This window comes from Rattus norvegicus, chromosome 13 (assembly GCF_021556685.1).
Source record: "Rattus norvegicus strain SHRSP/BbbUtx chromosome 13, alternate assembly SHRSP_T2T, whole genome shotgun sequence".
NCBI classification, from domain to species: domain Eukaryota; kingdom Metazoa; phylum Chordata; class Mammalia; order Rodentia; family Muridae; genus Rattus; species Rattus norvegicus.
This window is the reverse complement of record NC_141546.1, coordinates 77,051,892-77,078,316: the sequence shown is the minus strand read 5'-3', so window position 1 is coordinate 77,078,316 and position 26,425 is coordinate 77,051,892. Positions and strand designations below refer to the sequence as shown.

Here is a 26,425-nt window from a genome sequence, read left to right as displayed (position 1 = left end):
GGATAAAGGAATCAAAACTTCCTGCACTTGCATCTCTCAGACGGCATTGAGACTCCTGTGCACTGTCCTTCATGTGTGTGAGCATCCCTATCAGAAAAAGGAGACCGTTCTCTAATTACGAAATTGTTACGTTTTATGCCTTTTAAGAGCTTGTCCCCAGGTCCTTTCCTTGATCTCTTCTAGGAGTAAAGGAGAAGGATGATCATACCAGACTTAACGTTCCCACTCCCTCGGTGTGGCCGCAACCCAGTCCATAGTTCTGGAGTTCTCCCATCCCCTCCCAGAGTTATGAGGGACACTTTTAGGTGAACTCTGGTGATGACTTAACTGCGTTGAATACTTCCGGCTTGACACTGGTCATGTTCAGTTACACCTGAACTTGGAGCGGCTGACTCTCTGTCCCAGCCTCCTACTTCAGCTATCTACAAGTGTACTGTCACAAGTATGTTGAAGGATACTGTATGTCTAAGTGCCAAGATGATTTTTAAAAGTTTTTACATTTCCCTAAGGAAAGAGAAATTAACGTATGTCAGGAGTCCCTAAGTGTGCAGCGCACCCCATGGTCTTATTGCCCTCATCCCCTTCCTGAGACGTGAGTTACACGCAAGACAGTGATTGGTGAACGAAGTGACTTGGTGATTCGCACAGCTGGGTTCATTACAAAGCATGGGTCATTTCTTCTTTGCCCTGTCCGTCATGAGGGTCACCTTCCTGTGTACCTGGGTCTCAGAAGTTGAGGATAGATTAGCCCACCTGAGCATGCATGGGAGGCAAAGAGCACTGGCTCCTTCCCAGGGATATAGCTTTGGTCTTCTGCTCACACCCCTGCCTTTCTTCTGTCCTTTCCTGAGTTTCTATGTGGAGTGTGAACATGCATGTGTGTGTGTGTGTGTATGCATGCATGTGTGTATGCATGTGTGTATGCATGTGTGTATGCATGTGTGTGTGCATGTGTGTGTGCATGTGTATGTATGCATGTGTGCCTCTCTGTGTGTGCATGTGTATGCATGCATGTGTGTGTGTCTGTGTATGTGTGTGCATGTGTGTGCATGTGTGTGCATGTGTGTGTATGTGTGTGTATGTGTGTGTATGCATGTATGCATGCATGTGTGTGTGCGTGTGTGTGTGCATGTGTATGTATGCATGTGTGCCTCTCTGTGTGTGCATGTGTATGCATGCATGTGTGTGTCTGTATATGTGTGTGCATGTGTGTGCATGCATGTGTGTGTGTCTGTATATGTGTGTGCATGTGTGTGCATGTGTGTGTGTGTGTGTGTGTGTGTGGTGTGCGTGTGTTTCCTTCCCCCCACCCCCAAGCAGTAGGTAGGCAAATAGTCATCATTAGGGTTGACAGAGGAGAAGCATCCTGGTTCTTGTCCCCCTTTTCAAAGCCTGTTCTTTGTAGAGACATGCTTGACCCAGTATCAGTGCACAGCCAATCAGTTGTCTTAGAACAATCTGGCCAAGTGTCCTCTCATGTCCAGGGCTACGTCTCAGAAGGTACTTACAGGGGCTCCTCTTCCCCTGTTCATGAGTCTGGCTCCCTGGGAGAGAGAGCAATTATTCACTGCCTTGCCAGGTACAAAGGATGTGGGACTCACTCTACCTTTCCCTCTCAGAAGACATCTCTTCAAATTATGTTAATATCAGCAGACCAAAAAGTAGACAGTTAAACATAAAACAGTTCAGTTGCAGCCACAAAGCACTTAAAAAGACTTTGGCTAATTTGGTGGGATCCCTCCCCTCCCTTTTCTCCTTAGTGCTGCCCCTCACCCCTTTTCAGAGTTTCTATGCTGAAATGATAGAGGGGAGGGGGAAATGAAGCTTTGAAGTTTGTTTGCAGCTTGCTGACAAATGATGGAGGAAAATTTCAAACCATTCATCTGCGGAGCTCTGGGAATCGTCAGAAGATTTTATTTGTACTCTGCCTTCCTGACCCACATTTTCTCAGAGAAGTAGACGAAAACAATGTGCTGGATTTGTAAACAGAACACTTTTATTAAGCTGTACTTTTACAAATGTATGGTACACTCAGCCAAAATAACAATTTTATTTAATACAAGTACCCAAAGGGCTGTGCATGAAGAATGTTGCATGGTTAGTATGCACTCTGAGCTGTGACAGAGTAAGCACAATTTCAGCTCTTGGGGCCTCCTTTATATTCACATGTAATTTAGCACACAGCCACAATAGTCAACATTGAAGAATATTTGTCTTTGAGTTTTAATGCCAGGAATCTGAATCATGTCGTTTACTTTTTCTAGTCAGCCCATCACCGTTCCAAACTTAAAAGTTTCTCTTTTTAAAAAAATGTAAATTGCCTTGCCTTAGAACACAGAAAGCAATGAAAAAAAAAAAAAATAACCGGCAAGCATTTGAAACATGCTAATTTAAAGGGCTTGCAGCTTGCAGCATATGGTGCCATGATGTCTAAAAACGACTTTCCTTCCCAGTAACTGAAAACAAATACAAAGCACTGAGCTTGGTACATAAGCCTGGCCTTAGAAAAATTAATGCACAAGGTTCACCGCTGCGCTTACAGATGTGCGAGCCGCTGGGCGTTTTCTCCTTCCCTATTCATGAGTGTTGCCTTTGGTTTCCTTGCATCGCTGGGCAAATGCTATCCCTCTCACTCATACCTTGAATTTCAAATCTTAAATCCAGTTATCATGCCAAGACTCTGAGTGGAATGTTTAGGAAATTAAAGGCCGCGTGAGCATATGGTGCACATTCGTGTTAGCCTGTGCGTCACGTAAGTTGTTGTTACTTGTGAAGGACTCGCTTTACTGTCTGTTTCTGCTAAAGCACAAAAATAGAAATTGACTAGATATTGCTAGTGTATTTTCAGAACTCTTACTTGCTAACCAGAACCTTCTCTGGTTACTTTATATGTAGAAAAAAATTATTAAGGAAATAAATTGCTCTGTGGACAACTGTAAAAGGGAAAATCATAGAGGCTAGTTTGAATTTCCAGGAAAGGGTCCCCACAGTGAAATCTGGAAGGGAGGCTCCCCCAGTTAAAAGGTGGTATGTCAGAATGGCCTGACAGACTTCTTGGAGGAAGGAGGGAGGGAGGCAGATTCTGAACCAGGAGCAAAGCTAGGTTGGGAGGTAACAGGAGCCACTGGCTTTCTTTGTCTTACCGATGGAGATATGCCATGTGCAGTGCAGTTTCATTCTAGACTCCAAGCAAATACAGGCGTGGCCCCAGTGGTCCCAACCTGATAGCCCAGACACTGGCATTTCCTAGGAGACTCCATTCATTTTTCACAGATAGTTTCTTCAGCATCAGAGAATAAATCTAAAGAAGTACACTCAGCAAACCCCTGGTTGACAGATGTTCCTTACCATTCAGAGTGTAGTTCTGATTAAAACAAGGAATTAAAATCCATATAAAAAGACAAGCAGTTTATATTATGCACTTCATACTTGCACATCTCTCTAATTGTAACTTCTTTAATGGCAATAAACACCAGATTCTGGTTTTCAACAGCATGTGAAACCAGCATCTTGGTATTCCCAATATTTTTATAACCTCCTTTTCTCCCTTTGGTACTTTGAGTGTTTTATAAGCCAGTCATTACTTCTGAGTCCTCAATCTGGGGTAAGCACTGAGCCCGCCCTGAGGGGACTGTTGGACTGCTCATGTGTTGTTCAACATGCAAGTATATGCTGGACATCTACTACATCACCACCAACAATAAGGAAATGCGCTCTCTCTCTCTCTCTCTCTCTCTCTCTCTCTCTCTCTCTATGTGCTAATGGCAGAGCAGCAAAGCTAGAGAAACAGAGAAGGGACAGATGGCAATGATAGCAACGACAGCAGGCTTCGCTCCTCCCCACATGAGTTTATGTCATACTTAAAGGAAGAACGTGCACATACATAGACTAAGTACCTGGATACTTAGAAAATAAGACAGAGGTACAAAACAATATAGTAGAGACCAAGTGCTGCTAAGAAGTCAGACTTAGAGACAAGGAATCCTGGAAGCAGCAGAGGTCTTAGCAAGTGCATTGAAGTGTCCAATCAGATAGGCAGGGTGTGCCACAGATAGCTTGAATTTGAGGGTCTGGTGAATTGTCTCTGGAGTTCTGACAGGAGCAGGTGGGGATGTATTTACATAGTCAGAGGTTAGGGCCAGCTCCATAAAGCCATTTCATGTGGAAGATCTAAAGGGAAGAGGCAAAGCAAGTTCCTAGAAGCTAAAGGACAGGGGAGGAGCTCTGCTCCCACGACCTGGAGAAATAAGACTGTCGGGCCAGCCAGACTGAGAGGGAAGTGTGCAGGAATCCAGGCAAGGCGCTTGTGAGAATATCTAAGAGTCAACATCACAGTGACAGATGATGAGTCTTCTCACGACACCAGCTCTGCTCTGGGCAGAGCGTCTCCACTTTTAAAGCAATTAATATACTGGATATCAGTGATGAAATCTTTTCCCTTTTTTTAATAGTATAGAATAGAGTTTATTCAGGGCATCAGGGCATGAGGAGGGGAGTTAAGAGGGTAGTAAGGGCAGAGAAAGGCAGAGAGAGAGAGAGAGAGAGAGAGAGAGAGAGAGAGAGAGAGAGAGAGAGAGATCACAGCCATGAGCACATGGACAGAAGGGGAGAAGGGAAATGGGGAGAAATGGGGAAAAGGAAGAGCAGGAGAGAGCAAGAGTGAAATCTCTTCCTTGATGGGATTTCACACATTAAAAAAGTATGTTTTTAAGTGAAATGAGGAAAGGACACCTATAATATTGTTAGGGAAAAAACTGTAAATCAAGTCTGAACTCAATTGGATAATGTTTGGTAAGACTCTCAAGTCAATTATGGAAATAAATTCCTACTGGAAAAAAATAGTGTCAGGGGTGTCCAACCTTTAGACGCTGCAAGAGGATGTTGTCAATTACAAGAGTGTTGGCCTACATCCCTGGCCATCCTGGGATGTATCCAGCCCATGGGCTGCAGGCTGAACATCCTTATATGCCAAGATTCAAGAAGATACAATTGGATATATTGTGCATAGGAAATGAAAACATTTCATTTGAAGACATGATTGGCTACCCTGTAAAGACCAGTCCTGGAGCTGGTGCAGTAGACAAGGTAAAGAGCTTGGATTCATTGTGACAAGCATACAATGTCCCTTTCCAAGATGCAACGAATAATGGGGGAAGGGCATGATGAACATCCACTCCTACCCATGCCTCTGTGTTAGTCAATCAAAGCCAGAAGGCTTGGGTTACTACGTCTTACCCTGATACCCAGGATAATGTCACTTACATTCTGGCTACAGTGCAACAAAAGAAAAGTAAAGCTTTGTTAGAAAAAAATATATTGATCAACATTATTACCTCTCGAGCAGTAAGCAGTTTGATGTACCATGATATCTTACCAGTTTCTAGAATTCTGGAAATTTAGTTAGTTAGTTAGTTAGTTAGTTAGTTAGTTAGTTAGTTAGGGGATTATGATTCTCTCAACTTGTATAAGTCTAGGAGCTACTGGCCTGTTTCTGGACCAAGTGCTTGATGGGACAACTATCTTATTTTTGGCCAGCATAGTACTACCACCTCTTCAGTCTCCACTCACTGCTGGTGCTTGGTAGGGCCCTGTTGTGGGACTGTTCCATTCATTACCAATGAAAGGTATGATACTTAGAGAGAACAGATACATATCAGTCTCCCAAGAAGAGAAGACAATTACCAAACTGCCTTCATCTGCTGCAAAAAGAGAAACTTTGATAAGGGGCGAGAGCTACACTTACTCTGTGAATAGAAAGATAAATATTGAGAATACCGTTACAAAGCACTGATTCAGGAAAGTGGCCCTAGTATATTCTCACCTAGGATCTATCAGAGAACTGGCATTTTTTTTAAAGAGCAGAGTCCTTGGGTCCTTTCGTTTTTTTGTATTTTTTATCAAGAGTATTTGGACTGTCATGTGCAGAAGTCATGAGACTGTGTGAATCAAATTAGATATATTGATCTAGGTTGGTTAAACTTCATGTAATAAATTATATATGCCTAAAATACTGTAAAACCAGTTAAAATCAAGCTTTGAAGTGTCAAAATGAGTACTAATATCACACCTGAGTAAGTGCATTTTAACATAATGGTGTAAGTAGACCAACCACGTTGAAACTATTTATGATATATCACCAAGAACCAAGTGTTTGTTAAGCAACATCTGAATAAGCAGGGAGTTGATAGGAGCTGAGGACAAACACAGAATAAGTCCTTGTCCTCAAGGGGCTTCAATATACCTAACGAGACAATATGAACACCAAAATTACTGACATATCTCGATAGTCTATGATGCCTGTGGGAAATGTGAGCTCTAAAGGAAGAAGCATGTAGCATTCTGTCATTGGAATTGGCTTTGTGGAGGAGATGGTACTTGGCAGGCTCTCCAGTGCCTCAAGTACACATTTCCTTTCAGAAAAGGAGGTATCGCTAGCAAATCAAAGCAATGCAAACACGAACAAGGAAATAAACACAGCCTGTCAACCTAAACTTTGGATAGATTTAGTGGTCGAAAGCCATGCCAGTCAGGCATCTGCACTTAGGCTTGATTACTTGCCTTGTGCGATTGAGAAGCATACAGGTATGATTAGGAAGGCATGCTTCTGGGTGTCTGTGAGGGTGTTCTCAGAGAGGGTTTACTAAGGAGGGAGACCCACCCTTGATATAGCCTGGATGTCAAAATGAAACAAAGGGAAAAGAAAGAGGAGATCCAGTAGTGCAGGTTTCTGCCCATGCTTTCTGGCTGTCATGCTGTGAACTGTTGCACTGTGAACTGCTCCCTGCCATGATGTGCCAGCACCCCTGAAACCATGGACCCACATAAGACTTCTCTTTGAATTATTTTTGGTCAAATGTTTTTGTCAAAGCAACATGAAGCTAAAACCACACTTATACCAGTTTTTAGAAATGGATTTTTATTTAATTCTTAAATATATGTGACTGTCAAAAATTAGGCACGTGTCTTTGTTACAACACTTTAAAATCATACACACACACACACACACACACACACACACACACACACACACACACAAAGAGAGAGAGAGAGAGAGAGAGAGAGAGAGAGAGAGAGAGAGGAATGTGTTGTGTTCGGTGCTTTGATGGGCACTGGTTAAGAATGAGAAAGAGATATTAGTCTCCGGTCAGTCTCTAGGAAGAGTTCTGTTGTTGTATTATGAATAAGAAAATCAAACTAGGGCCATTCAATTAGTTTCCAACTTATGAAACTCAGTTTGTATAAATGGCTAAGTGAATGCACACTTCCTTATACTGTGCACGATAGGAACCATTCTTCCACATACCCAATCCTCTGCCCACACTCCCTAAATCCCCTTGTAGCAAGAACTAAATGGTGCTTTGCTAGCGAGGGTCCACAACTGGGCGTTTGACAAGCCCACTGCCTCTGATTTCAAGCTCAGGGTCCACACAGTATGGCCACCCTATGATCTCTACCTCTCTTCCTTGTGGCTACTCTGGAGCTACTCATCCCTGACTTATTTGCATCTCAGGCCACTCTCTCATAGGAGGTGCCCTCCGCTGGGCCTCTCCTATGTTTCTGAGAGCTTTTGTCCAGTTACTGGGACAGAACACTAGGTCTCCTACGCTTCCCTTTCTCTTTGAACAAACCATCGCTCTCAGCCTGGATACCTCATACAAATAATACTAGTGACCCTCCTGTGCTAAGAAAAGGAAAAAAAACTAATGTTTAAGTATGAAAAGGAATGATGTCACCGACATGGCAGAAGCTTTTAAAAACATACAAGAAGTTCCTTTAAGAGTTGGCATTAAAATAGATCTCTGAAATTTTATATATGCTTTCACCTCAAAATGGCTGCCCCAAATGCCATTTAAATTAATAAGTTTTAAGTCCTTTTTACAGCAAAAGTATTCTTTATTTCATTTTTCTTTGCACAGGAAGCCCATTTGAATAATATAGTAGGTTGGATATTCTGAATTCTAAGTGAGCCTTATACTAGTTTTTTTTTAATATAATGCATTGATAAAATCTCATGTAAAATATAGTGACTCAGAATGAATGGAATAAATAATACCTTTTATAGCCACTGAAACGGGAGCGAAAAGGAGGTGACAGACGGGTTTAAGCTAATAAACTTCACGGAGTAGGACATGATGTGAACTGTAAATACCATGACTATGGTAGAAAGGAGTTGAAAGGGTAACTTAAACTGTGTAGTATTGACTAAGGTGCATTTGGTCATAATAGAATATAATAGAATAGAATATGTTGTTGTTGTTGTTGTTGTTGTTGTTATTTGTGGTCATTAACACAGAGTCTTGCTACGTCTTCCTGGTTTTCGTGGAACTCATAGTATAGCTCTGGTTAATCTCAAATTCTCAATGATACTCCAGCCTCTGCTTCCCAAATGGTGGGATTATACATACTCATAGCTAAAAATGGAGATTTTGCTAAAACAGTGAAGCAATCTTTTGATAGATTAGGATGGGGCCTAATTTAGGTGTTTAACAATGTTACATTAGTTTAGTGGACATTCCTCTATAAATAATGGAAAGCTATTGAAAGCTTTGGAGAACTAAATCCTCACCCTGGTGGCATTAAAGAAACTAAAGGGCAAAGAGACAAAGTGCTTCCAAGATGCCAGCGATCTGGGACAGCATGGAAATGGTCAAAGGAAACAGAAAGAAATGTCTCCAGCTGTGCAGTGAAAGATGAAGAAGAGAGCATCCAGAATGGCGCTGGGCTGCAGTGGTCAATTAGTTAAATCACTCTGACCCCCAGTGGGCAGCGTGTCTCCCCAATAGCTTTCTGGATTCACAAATGAACACACACACACACACACACACACACACACACACACACACACACACACACACACACAAGCTAATTTTGATGTGCTTTGACTAGCTCAATGGTTGGACACTTCTAAACATCCCAGTGGCTTGCAAACACTCCCATTTGGTACTCTTGAGCAAACATCTTTTAAAATCTGTATTTCATCTCTGTTACCCCAGACCCAATCAGGGATAGGGCCACTTTGCCGATTCTCATGTGCTGGAGGTAGGGTGGGTTGGGCTGGTGCTTTAAGTTTCCTCTTTCTACTTCCCATCCATGGTGATTTTCTTCCCCCTCTCTTCTCTCTTCTCTCCCTCCCTCCCCCTCTCCCCTCCCCTCCCGTCCCTTGCCCATGCAATCTAAAAGTCCTAGTCGCCTTGCCCAGGCTGTATGGCAACTTTTTTTATTATCTATCGAAGCCAACTGGGGGGCAGGGACCCTCAGTTCTGGAAGCACAGCGTTTGGGAGCCGAGATAAGACCAAGCACTAGAATCAATTCCCAACACCGAGCTTCATAAAGAATATGCGGCATGGAAGAAACAAGCAAGTCAGAAAGGGAGAGTTCATGAGTGGATGGGAGTCAGGAAGGACAGGTTGAGTGCATGGGGCTCAGTGCTGTTAATAAAACTTCATGTGAGCCACATGTCATTTGTATTTGTCTAGCAGCCACCTTCCAAAGAAAAGAAGCAGAAGAAATCATGTTTAATAACACTTTAACATATTCATATCATTTCAACTTAATATACAGATATTAATGAGATTATGAAATTTGCATTTGTCAAAAGTGCTAAAGAGATTGTTGATTAAAATTATTACCAGTGGGCTGGAGGCATGGTTCATTAGTGAAGAGCATTGGCTGCCTTTCCTGAGGACCCAGGTTTAGTTCCCAGCACCAGCAGGGTGGCTTGGTTTATGACTATAGTTCCAGGGAATCTGATGGTCTTGGCTGGTCTCCATGGCATGCATGTGATAGATAGTCATACATGAAGCCACAATACGCATACACATAAAATTTTGAAATAAGCAAGCACATAAATAGTAATTATTATTATTACTTTATACCAAATCTTTGGAATCAGTGTCTGCCTTGCACTTACACATATCCCAATTTAACTGGCTCCAGTTCAAGTAGCTTCATACGTTGGACAGTGGGTTACTAGAACTGACAGGTAACATACCAAGCCTCTTAATTAGAATGGTGCTGAGTGTCACTACATTTTAGAAATTATACTTCTACATCTCTCTCCCTCCCATAGCTTTTTATTTGAGATTCATGATTTTTGTTGCTGATTTTTGAACCACAGTCCCCAAAACACCAAGATTTTTCAGACATACCCATGACACATCATTTCATTATTTCGTGTTGCTGCTCCATTTAGTTCTGTTTAACTTACAATTTAATTACCCAAGCCAGTCAGAAGAAACTGTCTTTTTTTTTGTCAGTCTTAAACTGTGTGATTATGAAATAATCTAACACCATGTCCTCAAAACCCTGAGATAAATATGCCATTTAATTCTTCGGGAGTAAAGCTGTATTTTTCCCCCTTCCCTGTCTGCATCTGAATGTTTTCCCCCCGAGTTTAAACGCTGATGTAAACTTGCAGAATTGCCAGTCTTCCCTATATGCTGAAAAATGCAGTACAAAGTGGGCCTGCTTCTACAGAACACAAGCCAAGGACATTGTGTTCCGTCTTTACAATGAAATGCAGATTTCCTATTAAAAAGGCCAATCCATCATTTCAAAAGGTTGAATAGGATGGTGCATAAAAAAATAATAAAACATAAATAAATAAATAAACCCAGCTGCTTAAATTTAGGGCATTGAAAACCATCCAATTTAAAAAAAAATGTTCTCTGGGTCTCAAGCATTTTCATTTGATTATGTATTGGAGAGGGTTTTATTCAATCTAGTCTGGCCTCTTAGAATTCTGCCCTAAAATAGTTTGACAAATGTTTTAAGGAAGTTGGACTCTGCCCTGATTCCTCATTTACTTGAGTTATGTATTTTGCTATTTAGCATATCCATGCATTTATGAATAAATTATTAATTTTACACAGGAAATAGAGGAACAGGCTCAAAGTGCTCTGCCGATACGCGTTTTTTCCCTAGGCTTCCTCCGCTCCCAGAGTTCCTTTTATCTTTCCTTCAATGCTTTGAGGGCTTTGTTTGCCAGGTCGGCCATTTTGTTTTCTAACCAGCTTCCTCCAACTTTTGCAGCGGTTCTCTCTTCAAGGTCTTACTTTTGTGGTTGAGTACGGAGTCTTTTTTGAGGGGTGGGAGAAGGTACTGTGATGTACTCTGCTCATGTTTTTAGGAACGGAAAATGGCAAGAACACTGATATCCCCTGCAATCCAACACTGCACATGCTGTGTGCTCCTGAGCCGTGAGCCCTCAAGCAGCCCATATGCTGCATGAACAGCAGCCAAGCCCCTGGCAAACATGGGTGTGTGGGGCCCGGTTCCCATAGGCAACGGTAGATGTGTGTGTTAGAATTAGAGCTACGAGTACGCGCTCCAATGCGCTGAGGTCTAGTTCTTCCTCATACAGAGGGCTACTGTTTAACAAGTACCATGCTAAAGTGACCTACTAGTAGGTTTTTACCAGACTTCCTGAACTGAGTCTTCGCCTCTTGCCTGTTATATAGGTTGATCGGCATTTAGACATTGTCCCCGGGCCAGCCTTTAAAAGTGTTTCTAGTAACTCTTTGGCATTTGGTATGTTTTACCAATGTGGTCTAGTTATACTCGCAAACCTTACCTTTCATATTCTTTATCCATATTCTTTATAAAGAATGTTTTAAAAGAGAAGTTATGTTAATTAATATCAATCTAATCATAACAGGTTTTTCTTCTCCAGTGAGCTAAGAGCTCGCCGGAGATTTTAAGAGCTGTGTAGAAGAATCCTTTTGTGGACCTATACTTTATCTCAGACCCAAATGAAAGAAAGGTTCTCTGTGCTTTATCTCAATTTATGGGGTATTTCATACCAGGGTCCTTGTGCTTCCACACTCTCTTGCCAATGCTGGCTATCAAAACTGCTTAGGCTGCAAATAAAACGTGAAATCAAATCCATCTGGCATTTCTCATTGAATTAGGACCAGAACATTTTTGTTAAATATTAACAGATGGCTAAATTCTTAATATCAAACTAACATTTCAAAACATCTAAGGGGACCCACACGAGGGGGCAAGGATAGAGGAGCATGTGTTTTCCCCATCTGAGTCTTTCCCGTAAGCTCCCCTCCCCCACCCCACGTGTTGAGAATCACTGGACTCTCCTGTCTCACATAACTTGTATTCCTCAGGAGCTGGTGTAAAAGTAGTGGTTGACAGTATCAAGGTAATGGAATCAAGTGTTATTAAGTGATAGCTGGTTCGGATGGTGTGTTGCCATTGGTGTGGTGTTCTATTAACATCCCCTCTCTCTCTCACCTCTGTACAACAGGAGAAAGAAAAGAAGTATATGCTTCCACTGGACAACCTGAAAGTCCGGGACGTGGAGAAAGGCTTCATGTCCAGCAAGCACGTCTTCGCACTCTTCAACACAGAACAAAGGTAAGACAACAGTGCAGCAGCTTTTATGGAAACAGTTTTTCTCTCTCATTTTTGTTTTTTGTTTTTTTTTTTTTGTTTGTTTTTTGTTTTCTCTCCAGTCAGGATATCAGGTACCTCAGGCTAGCCTGGAATTCATTCTATAGCCAAGACTGGCCTTGAACTGTTGATCTGCCTGCCCCCACCTCCTGAGTGTTGGGATTGCAGGCAAGTGCCACTGCACTGGCTTTCCTCAGACTTCAGTTTATATTTTTAACAAAATACGAACAAAATTCAAAAGACAAAAACACAAGTCAGAAAAATCTTTAAATCCTGGATTTCCACTAGGCACTAGAATCTCGCCAAGTCTTTTTCTTAAAACTACATTTTACTACCTGTGGTCTTCCATACCAGGGTTTACTGTTTACAAACTTGCAAGTCCTCACTTTTGGGGGGATTGGAGGGGGGAATTGAAACAATCCCACAGAAGGTTAAAAAGGTGGAAGGTTTGTGGGTGACCATTTGTAAGTTGGAAAGCACTGTCTCCATGTTCTTTTGACTTGCTTAAGATCACACAGTGCAGACCTGGACCCAGAGGTGGAGGCTGCATCAGGACTTTGACGTACTCCCCCTTCCTTACATACTCCATTTTTCTAACCTCTCCCTCCCCTGCTGCTACAGAGTACCAAGGCTTGATTTAAGGGCCAACCACCAGCCATCACCAGGAGCTGTGGTTGTTCACTAAAGCTAATCAGTGGAACTGAACAAATGATGCATGGGAATGTGCCAAGGTCGGATAAAAGTAATGAAGGGTGTGTCTTTATTTTGCTTCAATTGGAAATGTTACAGGAAAAATCTAATTTGCGTAAATTAACGAGAAGTGAGTCATCAGGTGGCAGGGTCTAATTTTAACCCATGTTTCCAGGCTACTTTGTATCTTGATTTAGCAATGAATGAAGTTACTTGATTAGGTTCAGTGAGGAGCCCAGGGTCAATCAGACAGTTAATCAAAACAGCAAAAGGAGACTTCTTCCTACATTCCCAGTCAGTTGCTCAGAGTGACTCAGAATACAAAAATACTTGGAGAAACCACAAGAACAAACCATTTAAAGAATCAAGGGGAAAGAAAATTAAATACCACTCTACAATGAAATACTGAAATGGAATTCTCTCCCTGACCCCCCTCCCAACCCTCGTGGAGGACTTGGTGTTATTTTAAAGTCCCTTGTGCAGAAGAAAACAAAGCAGAGAAAAACAACAAAATCCAAACAGACAAACACCACTGAAAATGATAACGAATAAGACTTGTCAGAGTAGTCACGATCCTCAGGAGCACAGCTCAGTACTGTTCTGGTCTCTTCTTGGGTATCGGAGGATCTGAAAATCCCAAGGGTGTGCTCTTCGGGAATTCCGTCATACCGGAAGTCCAACCGTGGTACCGCTCCACCCACCCAGAAGGTTCAATTGTTATTAAAGGGCTTGGAACCGGGAAAAATACAACTGTAGGTATTAGAAAGTACAAGAATCACCTAAGTAAGACTATTCTAAGTTTTAGAGAGCCTAGATCGTCTATCTTCTGGACTCCTTGAATTCTAAAAAGAGCTTGATTTCTGTCACTTCCCCAGAGACCTCGGCCACGACACAGACACCCCCAACACTATATTTGCCATCATCTTTTTCCTTGAGATCTTGAGCCCTTTGATTGGTCTTTGTGCTGTCTGAGTTTGCCAGGACAGTGTCAATCATAAGCAGGTATCCCCGTTCTGTTTTTGATTCGAAGAGAATTATTTGAAAGGTTTTAGAAAAACACTTGATATCCTTTGAGGAACAGAAAATTCTTCACGTTCCTCAATGCAGGGGATTCAGTGTACACTTTCAAATTGAGGCAAACTGATCAATATCTCCATCTAGAAGACTAATTTGACTTTTTTTTCCCCTTACAATCTGCTTGTGTGGTGAAACATAGGTTTTCTAATGAGGAGCCCTCCTCATCTCCTACTGTCAAGGCAGAGCATAAATACCATGCATTCTTGACTTAAAACTGATAGTGTTTGATTGAAGCTTTTGCAATTACGTTCACAAGGGAGACTGAGCAAGAAATACTCCTTGTGCACCACCCCTGGCAGCTCTGGGTATCAAGGTTCTCATACAATCACATGCTGTAAAACCCTAATTGTTCTTTGTGACAGTTTTGTTTAAAACTGGGATTAACCTGTAATTGGATGTTTAATGGAACTCACTACTAAAATCATCTGGATTTTACATCATTGAGAATTTAGTCTGGAAGGTTGTTTTTTTTTTTTTGCTTTTTATTTTATTTTATTTTATTTTTTTATTAACTTGAGTATTTCTTATATACATTTCGAATGTTATTCCCTTTCCCGGTTTCCGGGCAAACATCCCCCTCCCCCCTCCCCTTCCTTATGGGTGTTCCCCTCCCAACCCTCCCCCCATTGCCGCCCTCCCCCCATAGACTAGTTCACTGGGGGTTCAGTCTTAGCAGGACCCAGGGCTTCCCCTTCCACTGGTGCTCTTACTAGGATATTCATTGCTACATATGGGGTCAGAGTCCAGGGTCAGTCCATGTATAGTCTTTAGGTAGTGGCTTAGTCCCTGGAAGCTCTGGTTGCTTGGCATTGTTGTACTTTTGGGGTCTCGAGCCCCTTCAAGCTCTTCCAGTTCTTTCTCTGATTCCTTCAACAGGGGACCTATTCTCAGTTCAGTGGTTTGCTGCTGGCATTCGCCTCTGTATTTGCTGTATTCTGGCTGTGTCTCTCAGGAGCGATCTACATCCGGCTCCTGTCGGTCTGCACTTCTTTGCTTCATCCATCTTGTCTAATTGGGTGGCTGTATATGTATGGGCCACATGTGGGGCAGGCTCTGAATGGGTGTTCCTTCAGTCTCTGTTTTAATCTTTGCCTCTCCCTTCCCTGCCAAGGGTATTCTTTTTCCTCATTTAAAGAAGGAGTGAAGCATTCACATTTTGATCATCCGTCTTGAGTTTCGTTTGTTCTAGGGATCTAGGGTAATTCAAGCATTTGGGCTAATAGCCACTTATCAATGAGTGCATACCATGTATGTCTTTCTGTGATTGGGTTAGCTCACTCAGGATGATATTTGGAAGGTTGTTTTTTGGTTTTTTTGTTTTGTTTTGTTTTTATTGTTTTGTTGTTGGTTTTTTCTTTTTTTCTTTTTTTTAACATTTTTTACTAAGTCTTAGAGAATTTCATCTAAGTATTCAGCGTATTTTGACCATATTCCCCCTCATTCCCTCCCCCAACTCCTCCCAGATCCATCCCCTACTTCCCCACCTCCTACCAACATTGTACAGTTTTTTTTTTTAAATAACCCACCAAGTTTAATTTGGGCTGCCCCATTCCAATGGGTATGGGGCCATCCTCTGGAGCATAATCAACCTACCCTGCCAGAGGCCGTACTTCTAAAATCACTGCCTGTTCTTTCCCCAGAAGTCATCATCTGTCAATAGCTCCTCACCTGAGGCTGGGGCTAAGGAGCCACCACCACCAAAAGGTGTTTTTGGCAAGAGGATGATTAACTCGGACTTGATCTATTTAATCATTGTACATTGTAGAGATTGTCTTTATTTTATTTAGATGAGTTTAGTAAATTATTCCTTTTCTGTCAAATTCTCCACTCCATTTATTTTAAAATAAATTAGCCCCAAATTCCTTCTTGTTCTCTTATTTTAACATCTCTGGTGTATCTGAGATTTGGCATCTTTTATCCCTAATATTAAACCTCACCTCTTTTCACCCCCGATCACACTTGTTAGAGCTTTGGGTTGTTTTTAAAGAAACAGCTCTTGGCTTTCTTATTCTTTGTTGTGTGTATTTTTCTACTTCAATAGTCTCCTTTTCATTTCCTGCCACATTTCTTCTTCGTGTTTCTCTTGCCACACATATTGGTTATAATGATTTCACCCATCTTCAGTTCTGTTACTAAGTCTCCTGTATGATTTTCCCCTTCCCTCTGAGTTCCTCCGAAATGTGTTTTATGTCTTATAATGCAGAGAATTTTATTGTCTTGTTGTTGTTTACTTCTAACTTAATTGTACTGTGGTCAGAGAATGCGGTCTGGCCCGTTCTGAATTTTCTTAAGTATGTCATGCATGTTTGACGGCGTGTCTTTACACGTTAGAAGTGCAGGTCTCTGGGTCACGCTTGTTGATTGCATTATCTGGTCTCTGTTGCTACTATCTTGTTTTCGTCTTGACTAATTCAAACACTCACCAAGCGCCATTAGGCAGCCACTGTGTATCATGTTCCTCTAAGCTTTAAAATACAACCGTGAATGAAGCAGACAGAAACGTTTGAAGGCAGAGTGATTCCAGAGAGAGAGTTGACCAGGAAAACCATTGAAAAGTTATAGGCAACTGCACTTTACCCTCTTTGCTGTGAGTTTGAATAGTTTAGCAAGTCTTTCAGTATTCCTTGTATGTGTTTTGAGGATAATCCATGTCTGTATTCATTAAAGCTTAGAACTCGTAGGGTGGGAGTGGTGGCTCAGTGGCAGAATACATTACTACTTTTACAGCCAACATCCACATCAGGCTGCTCACAACTGCCTGTAACTCCGGCTCTGGGGGACCCCACATCTTCCTCTAGCCCCCATGGGCACTGCAGTCATGTGTACAAATGCACGCATGGACATATGCATACGCACACTCACATAACTAAGTTCAAAACAAGGTCTTAGCAAACACACTTAGAATGCCAAGTGATTTTAAGGAGCGGTTTTGCAATAGTCTTTATTTCTCATAATGGTCTTTTTCTTTTTTGTTAAGATTTGCTCTGTCTGATGTCAATAAAGCATATCTCCTGGTTAATTCTTTCTCAGTGTGCCTTTTAGTAGCATATGTCTGGAATTTTTTATTTTGAATATAATATAAAATCTCCAAGGGGAGCATTAATGATTTTAGTCCATTTATATTTTGTAATTATCACTGAGTTACTTGAATTTGAGTGTCATTTTAAGTCTTCATCATGCCTTGCTATATAATACCCCCCACCTCCTGACTTCTTGGTTTACTTTTCCTAAGTTTGGTAGTTGTACACTGTGTTTATTCTCTTTTACATTCTTAATACTTTAACATCCTATTCATCTTAAAGTTGTAAGTTAGTCTTTTATCCTCTTTCTAAAATAACCTGAGGCATTTTGGTTCCGATACCCCTCTTCTGATCTCCACCTCCACATTGTTGGTGCCAGGATTTGAATTCTGCCTTGATTTTCCCCACTACTTTAGTCAACAGAATATGCCACAAATGTAAACGTGGTAAGAGCTTACATTTACTGATGTAATTTCCAAGATACTTGTTCACCTTTCTTCTTGCATTAAATCCGTTTTGTTGTGGTTTCCTAGTTCTTCACATGGAAGGACAACCTGAAGAAATCCTGTCTGTAGCTTCTACTTGGTTAAAATCCTTAGGCTGGTATTTCTTTTCCTTAAAATGTTTTATTTTGACCTCATCTTTCTGAGTAGGGCTTTCACCAGATAGTAAACTACAAGCTATCATCGTTCTACCACATAGAAATAAATAGGATAGAATCTATCCCATTGTGTTGAAGGTCCTTCTCCTCCAGGACCAGCTCTAGAGAGGCTGTCAACCCATTGGTTTTCCCATTTTAAAGCCAATCTGTATTTTCTTGCCAGTTCATTTAAAGATCCCCTCTTGGTATTCTGAAATTTAAATCGAATTTTTCCTATATGGATGTATGTCATTTCCTGTTTCCTCTTCGGAATCTATGGTTCCTCTTAATTCTGAGAGCTCATAGCTTTCTAGAAATCTGAGATTTTAAATTCTTTTCTCTCTTTTCTTGCCTTTCTTGTTTCTCTTTATAAATCCCATCTAGATACATGCTAGAGAATTTTGTCCCCCACTCCCCTCACCGCCCCCATGTACTGAATCCTCCCTTCATAGGCTGCGTATTGCTCTGTGTCTTGCCATAGTTCACTTTTTGGAACCACTTTCCAGTTCTGTTGACTCATCTTTGCTTGGGCCACAGTAACTTGCCACTTGCCTTTGGTAGGAGACTAATTTTTTTTTCAAATTATTCCTTGCCTAAGGATGTGTCCTTTGGAGGGTCCTGGTTCTCACATAAGTTTCAATGTACTGTTTTCCCATCCTTTTGAGGACACTGACCATCAAGCCTTTGGGTTTCTGAAATGGATGCCATCCAGTGGCCAAGCACAGACATGTTTTCCTTTCTGGAGAGTTAACTAGGGAAATGTTAAGAGCTTTTTTGTTTGTTTGTTTGTTTTTTCTTTTTGCAATTTGGAAAGAGCTTCAATTCAATAATGCCTTTAAGTTTTAGATGTCTTATAGGAAACAGATTTTAGAGTTTGATCCAGTCACTTCGGTTGAAATGATGAGATTTTCATTATCAGGAGATTATAGAAGTGCAAAGCTGTGTTCCTGACTCTGCTAGAGGTAAGGACTGTAGTGACTTGGAAGGCCAGTCTGAACTGCAGGGTGCATACAGACTAATAGACTAGTCCCTCGTTCTCTCATTTCCCACATTTCTATTCTGTTATCCTTTTCAGAGTGACTATTGACAGTTCTTCACTGTCAGTCATGTATGTCTGTATTGGTGCTCTAAATGAAGTAAAGGATGTGATTATGTTTTAATGACATTTGCATAGAATAATTGAGTGTTCTGTAGATTCATTTCCCACCGGTAAGTTAAAAAAAACAGGGAAAAAAATAGTCTACTTAAGAGACTATATAGTACATGACACCAATGGACAGCAGTGTTTCTGGTCACACTTAACAAGAGTAAATGACAGTGCATACTCCACTCCAGTGCTGGAAAACAGGATGGACACACAACCAGCACCGTCAGCATCACAACCATGTGATGCTCACACCCTCAGTGGGTAGAGAGGAAACAGAAAAAGACTGTCCCAAGAGGAAACGGCATAGGTCAAAGCAATTGCTAGGAAATGCTGGCTGATCCATTGCCCACCTTTTCTGTTTAGGAAGAGGCTAACTCAGAGGAAAGGGGAGCACATGTGACGAGATGTAAATATTCCTCCTTTGTCTCTATCGGGTTTGTGATCGACTTGGGCCTACCTTGGATGCATCCAGGTTTTGATTCACCAAATAAAGCAGACACTGTGTGTTTACTGAAGTCATCTTCATAGATAACTCTCATCGGCCGCTCCCCAGTCATCTTTCCCCACTTGTAATGAAACTGTACTGAAAGCTTGCTTTCTTCTGAAGCAAGATCTCACCGCAACGAGAGTGTTCTTTTTCTTTGTCTTTAGATGGATACTTTGGCTAATTTGGAGAAAGGTCTTCTAAGCACCTCTCTTGTTTTCTATTTTGTTTTACCCGTTTTCCATGACAGCAGACTCACAGAAGGCCCAGAGCTAGGAGTCCCCTTGGAATGTCAGAGTTGGCAACAGAGTAGGTGTACTAAAATGCCGTGACTTTCTAGAGTTCCCTGGGGCTTTAGGGATAAGCTTGTTTCTCCTCTTTTCTTCCTCATCAGGTTAAAGATCTAAAATCCATATTACGGTGCTCCGTGATAAGGGGAACCATACCCCAGGTCCGAGACCTCCTTGCTGCCTCTGACACTAATTTAAATGTTGACCGTGGGGAATGAACTGAAATCCCACCGATGCCTTAGCTAGACTTGTCGGTGAAGGAAAACAGTGAAAAGTTTTTATCTTCTTGGGACAAGCTCTGCAGTTCGCTCTCAAGTCTTACACGTTTCCATGGAATGCTTTTAGTCTCCGTTTTTAAAGCCCTGTGTGGAGCTGACCCGCCACCTTCCTGCTACAGAGTTCCTGAAAAACCACGTTAGCCCTTGCTGTTTGTCTTGTGGCGTGACCGCTAGGAGCTCACTCACTTGCTGTTTCAGCTTTCCACTATAAAGTTTAAAACTGTTTCTCTGTGGTCCCACCCCGTCAGGTGTGTGGGAATCGATACCTTTCACATCCCTTTTTAAAAAGCGTCCAGTGTCCAAGCAAATTAATATGATCTTTATGAGTCTGCCGAACAGATTTCAGGGCCATTCCAAACAGGGCTCCAGTGCTAAGCGTTTTATAAGTGGAAGGATTTGTTTCTGGTCACAGTGACTCCAGTGCTTCAGGAGAGCAAAACTCACACCCTGGCTGGTTTAGTCTACCTAAGCTGCAGGTAAGAATACACAGGTCCCATACCTGGGGGCTAGACCCACCCAGTGCCTCCTAGGACTTTGCTCTCTCATTTACTGCCTCACCATCCATTACAAGTTAAATCTGAGTAGGAAGATTCCTGAACTTCATTGTGGCATGCTCTAAACCATGCATTGGAATGCCCCCCCGCCCCCCAGTTTTATTCCATTTGATTTTGCTAGGAATGCCAGGCTTCCTCTCTGGGGGAAGTGTGTCTGCATAATGGCCTCACTGTGCTGGTCCTTGCCCTCCCCAGACAGGCCTTCAGCTTGAAGGTCATGCTAAGGCCCATTTGGTCCCAGGTATGTCAGCTTTGGTAGCCAGATGAGATCCATTTCTGTCCAAGAGGTTGGGAGGGCAGCCACGGGGTATTTTCTGAACACTCCTTGGGGTTGTCAAGTTTTGTTTTCTTTTAAAATAAGGCATTTTTTTTCCTTTGACACTGCTTTGTAGCCTGAGTTCAGGATATGGTTTGCTAATAACACCAAGTGTTTCCATTCGCTCCTCCCCCACCCACCCCCGTCTCTTTCCTATAGAAAGTGATTTTTTAGGATGTCTTACTGTTCCACCTTGTCCCCGGCTTGTTGCTGACACTCAATAAATGTCAAAGAAGGTTGTCCTGTGGTTAACCGCATGCTCTTTAGGTGTTCTGAAAAGAATAGGCCTTTATTCTCATTGTTGGACGGTATAGTTCTCCACTTGTTGGTTGAAAATGGAGTTGGGGTCAGGTTTACTGCATTTTATACCTTTATGGCTGTGTTTGTATATTAAGCATGCTTCATGGTTAAGTTGCTTGCAAAAATGCTAAATTAGACAAGTATGCTGAGCAAAGAATGATACCCAATGCCAGCCCTAAAAGACTGTGTTCCACATGGACGTGGAAATAATTAGAATATATACTAGAATCATATACATATATATAGTCAAGCATGGACCATTTGACCTCTGATGTTTCCTCCAGGAGAGAACACTAGTACACTCACTGGTAGTAGTCAGGTATTAGATACATCCCTATAAGAAATATAAACAGTGTGTCTAAGTGCCTGAGTAGATATTTTAGCACGTGGCGCGCTTCCTTCTGATTTTAAGACAGATGATGCAATAAATTAATTAAAATATTGTTATAGATTTTGTAACTACCTTCGCCTCCAGGCTACCCTCTATCGAAAGGCTGATTATCTTATTGATTTGATCCCACAGCTTAGAACCATCCCTGGCCATTTGGGAGTTGAGGAGCGTGGAGGAATTAATGCATGGGTGCTGGACAGTCCTCTCCTGTTAATATGGAGAAGAGACAAATGTTGCTACTTTCTAAAAAGAAGAATTCTGTAGGTGTCAAAGTCAGAACCTCAGAGCCTAATACACTGAAAATAGAAACGTTGCTTTATACTCTGATAGGAAGTATCATAGTTTGAAGACAAAGGTAAATGTTTGGGCATTTTCAGTTACATGCATAGAACTGATGTTCAAGCCCAAACAAAATTCTACGATGGTGCCTTAAAAAAAGTCCTCCCAGTATAGAAGATGTATTATATAAATTGTCTCAATCCTGTTCCTATCATTTTACTTCTATTACTCAAAAATGTTCTGTAAATATTAACGTCTAGATGATGAAACATAAAAATTTCTCATTTAAATCTAACCCGGTAACAAACCTAAGGTTTTCTTTTCTCACCCCGACCCCCAACTTCCACCAGTGCCAGCCCTGTACATGTTAGGGCTTGTTAGCCCTTCCAACACTGAGGTTTTCTTTTTGTCTTTAGAATTTTTAAAGTTTTAGAAGATACCCAAAAGACAGACTTTTCCTTCTCTGACCCCAAACTTTCCCTTCTGTTCTCTGCTGTGACAGTCGAGGTCACAGGTGGCAGTGGGTTTTGCAGAATGTCAGGCTGTGAATGTTGTAAGTGGTGACAATTTCACTCTGTCAATCTAGAAAGATGAACGTTATGTTTTCTCTTGGTGGGAGTTAGTAATGATATACAAATGGGAGTTTATAATGGTATAAACCATCATCCCTTCAAACTGTGTATTTACTCAGCCCCACACTCAACACAACGGAGGGCATGTGAACTCTGGCTTCTTCACTATTACAGTTTCCCAGGTTTTGCTACTGCAAAAATTCCCTCTGTGAGTATCTCCAGTTGTGAAACTGCATCATTAGGAAATCCTAGGTACTTCAGAGGTAGGAGGAAGAGGTTTCCAAGGGGAGCCACCAGAGAGATGAGAGGGCTAAAATTAACTGCCCACCCGATATATTTGGTTCACCAAGTACCCTAAGACAAAAATCAGGTAGGACCTGACGTTACTTTTGTGAGCCGAGACAGTGACAACTGATTTCACAGCTAAGATGAATCCTCGTGAAATGCTCCAGAATTACTTGAGTGTGAAATGCCCGTGGCTTGGTGCAATCAATTTAAATTCTTCTCTTATTGGTTTTTAAGTTAGAGCCTGAAATAGAATAGTAATATGATCTTCCACCTGATAACTGTTTCTGCCTTTACAGGGGAGGGGGGGGGACAGTAAGTTTCTACTTTAGGGCTTTTCAAAATGTCATCAGAATGCTTTGGAAGGATTCTTCGTGCCCAGGACCCCTGTGTGTAGTCTGTACCTATCTTTCTAGGGAATCAAGCATTGTTTTCCTCCACAGCCATTCCTGTTTCAAACAAAAGAATTGATAGAATCAAATCAGCAACTTAGAATTAGTCTATTTCTCCCAAGGACTTAGAATGGACTTGCTTCTTAAGCTGCTGGAGCACCAGTGGGGTTTGGGTCAGTGTCTAAGGTACTGACCCTCAGAGGATTTGCTTCCAAAGGCCGTGGTAACGAATGAACCCAACATGGCTGTGTGAAGTTCAAGAACAACAACAACAACAACAGCAACAACAACAATTATGTCCTTCACAGCAAGTTTCCTTTTCTTCTATAGTTTTAGAACACAATGCCCTCTCTCTACCTCAACTCGCATCCCTCTCCCCCCAACTCTGCTGTCCTCTTCAGACCAACGCTGTGACTTGGGACTGGAGTGTATCTCCACTTAAGAAGCATAAAATAAGCACGAGACAATGTTTATTAATGTTAGGGGAACAATTACTACTTGCACACACGCTACAGAACAGTACACGAATGGTTCTAAAATACAGCCTTGGCATGGGCCGATGTCGCTGGAAGCTTCCTTTGAGAGAAAGTCCACCAGAAAATCATCCCACCTCTAAAGAAATCGATACAAAAGAACCAATCTTTAAACATGCGACTGTTCATAAATAACAATTAATTCCTAATATTCGTTAAAGATTTGGCCACCACTGTTGCCTCCTCCCCCTCCTTCTCTCCATTTTCTTGATAACTCCTGAGTCATTCCAAAGGAAATGAAAAGTCAGGGGAGAGGGCTCCAGGTCTGAACTGACTCTCCTGACTTGTCTTGGGCTTTTATTTTAAATAATAAGTCTACCTCCTGGTCATTCGTGAGAAGGATAGATTTAAAGGACCTTGTGTGCAGGATCGTCTATTCAGACAGTGTGGGGTTCGTTATAGCATGGCTTCCCCAAACTGAAGCATCAGAGGTGGCTGAGGAGTCAATGCATTTGAGTCCGTGCTCTGGACAAAATTAATGGTAAGATTCAAAACATTCCTGAGCTGGGTCGAGCCTGAAGGAAGTTTTTGAACACCCAAGTCCTTTGGTAATCTCAAAGGCCTCCCAACTAAGGGCATATTTTAGTGACAATTGGAATAATTGTGTTTTAAAGATGACCAGCAGATTACTGTCAAACGGTCTGCCTGCCATGAGAAGGAAATGGTGCCAAGCAGTGAAATAAGCACTAAAAACCCAAGGAGGGTTAACTCTTCAAGACTTCTGCCATTGAAATCCAGGGGCAGGTGCATGATGGGTCCGTGGTTCCTTCAGGCAGACACAGCGTTTCCCCTTCTCTCCAGTGTGGCCGTACACTGCCCTGGCATTAATAAGACAGACACTTAACCCAGGACTCTCCAGTGTAAAAAAGAATAAACAGCCTTTAGTTCAGGGTCCAACTTAGATACACACAGCTATGTGGAGATCACTGGGTGACATGCTCCCCAAACCCCCGTCCCTTGTCCCCAGTAAAGTATTCATTGTAAGCCCAACTTTAAAAACAGCAGTTTGCAAGCCACAGTTCTTTTCCACGAGTTAACATTTCATATGCAATCTTCTTTATTTTCTGTCAGCTACTTTTTGATAGAGTCAACATATCCATGAACAATGTTCTTAGAGACTATACCTTCTGAGAAAAAAAATAATACTATGGAAATCCAAGCTATACATCTTGCTTAAAGGAGTCTTCTGCTTTAGTGTGCTGAATTCTGAGGGTAACCCTTGGCATGTGTAATTAATTTTAATTAACACAGAGAGCCTCAGAGAAGGGAACTGACATGGCGCATGCATACTTTAGTAGAAAATGTTAGTCATACTTTGCAGTTAACGCCAAGCAGATGCATGAAGGTCTCATAAAGAAAATATTTACAAAGTCTAGCTGTAGCGAGCGTTTCCTCCTCTCTTCTCATTTTCAGATTTTGAAACTGCCTGTGTTTATTTCTTAGATTCTGGGGAAAATGCTCTGTACATACGGAAGGATGTTCACACCCCACACCCCCCCAATTTAACACTGAAGAGTCGCTTTCATTCGTCAGATCCCAGCATGCTTACGTTTGGTGTCTATGTTAAAACCATACCTCGTTAAAATCACTCACAGGCCAAAGAGTGCCTGGTGTGGGGTTTATACAACTAGATAATAAAGTGGAGTCCTTTGAATATTATAAAATGATATTGGTTTAGAGAATATTAAGTGCTTGCAATGTGTGTATCTAAGTCTATGGGGTGTGTGTGTGTGTGTGTGAACCAGTGGACTAACTTACGTCTTCCAGTGCCCTTGATGCTTATTAGAAGGTTAAAACCAAGATCTGCATCAATAATGCTTCAGTTTTTGGCCTGGGGACCCTTTCTCACTCAAAGATTACTAATGGCACTTGTGAGCTTTGCATGTATTTTATTAGTGTGAGCCTGCTGCTTTCACACTGTGACTTGACATTGTCCATTGCACACAGTAGGAACGTTACACAGCACACTTAGCAGACGCAGCTAACCCCAGAAGCTCAGCTGACAAACTTCTATCAGCACAACATCAGTTATAGCCATCACTGGGAAATAAAAATGAGAAAAATGTAAAATGCTTATTAATTCACTTAAAAGTAGTCATTTCATGTTAACACAACTATTATGCCTTTAATGGAAAAATATTTTTAAAATTAGTGAGAAAAGTGGCATTGTTTTTACAATCCTGGAAACCTCTTTAATGTGCAGCTTAATATAACACAGCTGGACCCTTGTATCTGATTCTGCTTTCAATCTGTTACAATATGTTGTTTTGGTTGAACTATATGGAGAAAATCTGGCCTGATATAATCTATAGTTGGAAAGTGGAAGAATATTTTAATAACTTTTCCAGATAACTGTGGGTTTTCCACTTTGATACTGCACCGAAAACTCAACAAGTGGTGCTTTCTCAAGTTAGTAGCACAGGAGAGTTCGAGATTACATCAGTGCATTCGGCCTTGCTCTCCACGTCCACCACACTCATCAGCCTGTCTCGCAGTCTAAGCTGATGCTTCACTTAGGAGTGATCCTCTCATTTCATACGCAGCTGTCGATTGGAAAACACTGGCCCTCCAGCTTATACACACCTCCCAGGTGCTGACACGTTTTGTTGTACTGTATTCAAGAATCCTATTGGTTATCATCTCGTCAATCTCACTGGCAATGGGGAAGCTGTCAGGCGGTGGTGATAGGTATCAAGTTTCCAAAGTTTTAATGCCAGACCTTATCACTGGCCACAGATGGTGTTGGGCATTTTCATTAAACAACAGGCTAG

The 26,425-nt window shown here is 41.7% G+C and overlaps 1 protein-coding gene across 10 annotated transcripts in view; it reads left to right on the top strand.

The window, feature by feature from the left end:
* Nucleotides 1-26,425, top strand: part of Dnm3 (dynamin 3) — a 485,732-nt gene that overhangs the window by 331,342 nt on the left and 127,965 nt on the right. For all 10 annotated transcript variants that reach the window (XR_015635077.1, XR_015635076.1, XR_015635075.1 and 7 more), the window contains 1 exon segment: nt 12,261-12,370. Coding sequence is in view for 7 of the 10 variants with exons in the window: in XM_087579968.1 (XP_087436094.1) it covers nt 12,261-12,370 (110 nt within the window). In the remaining 3 variants the exon portion in view is untranslated.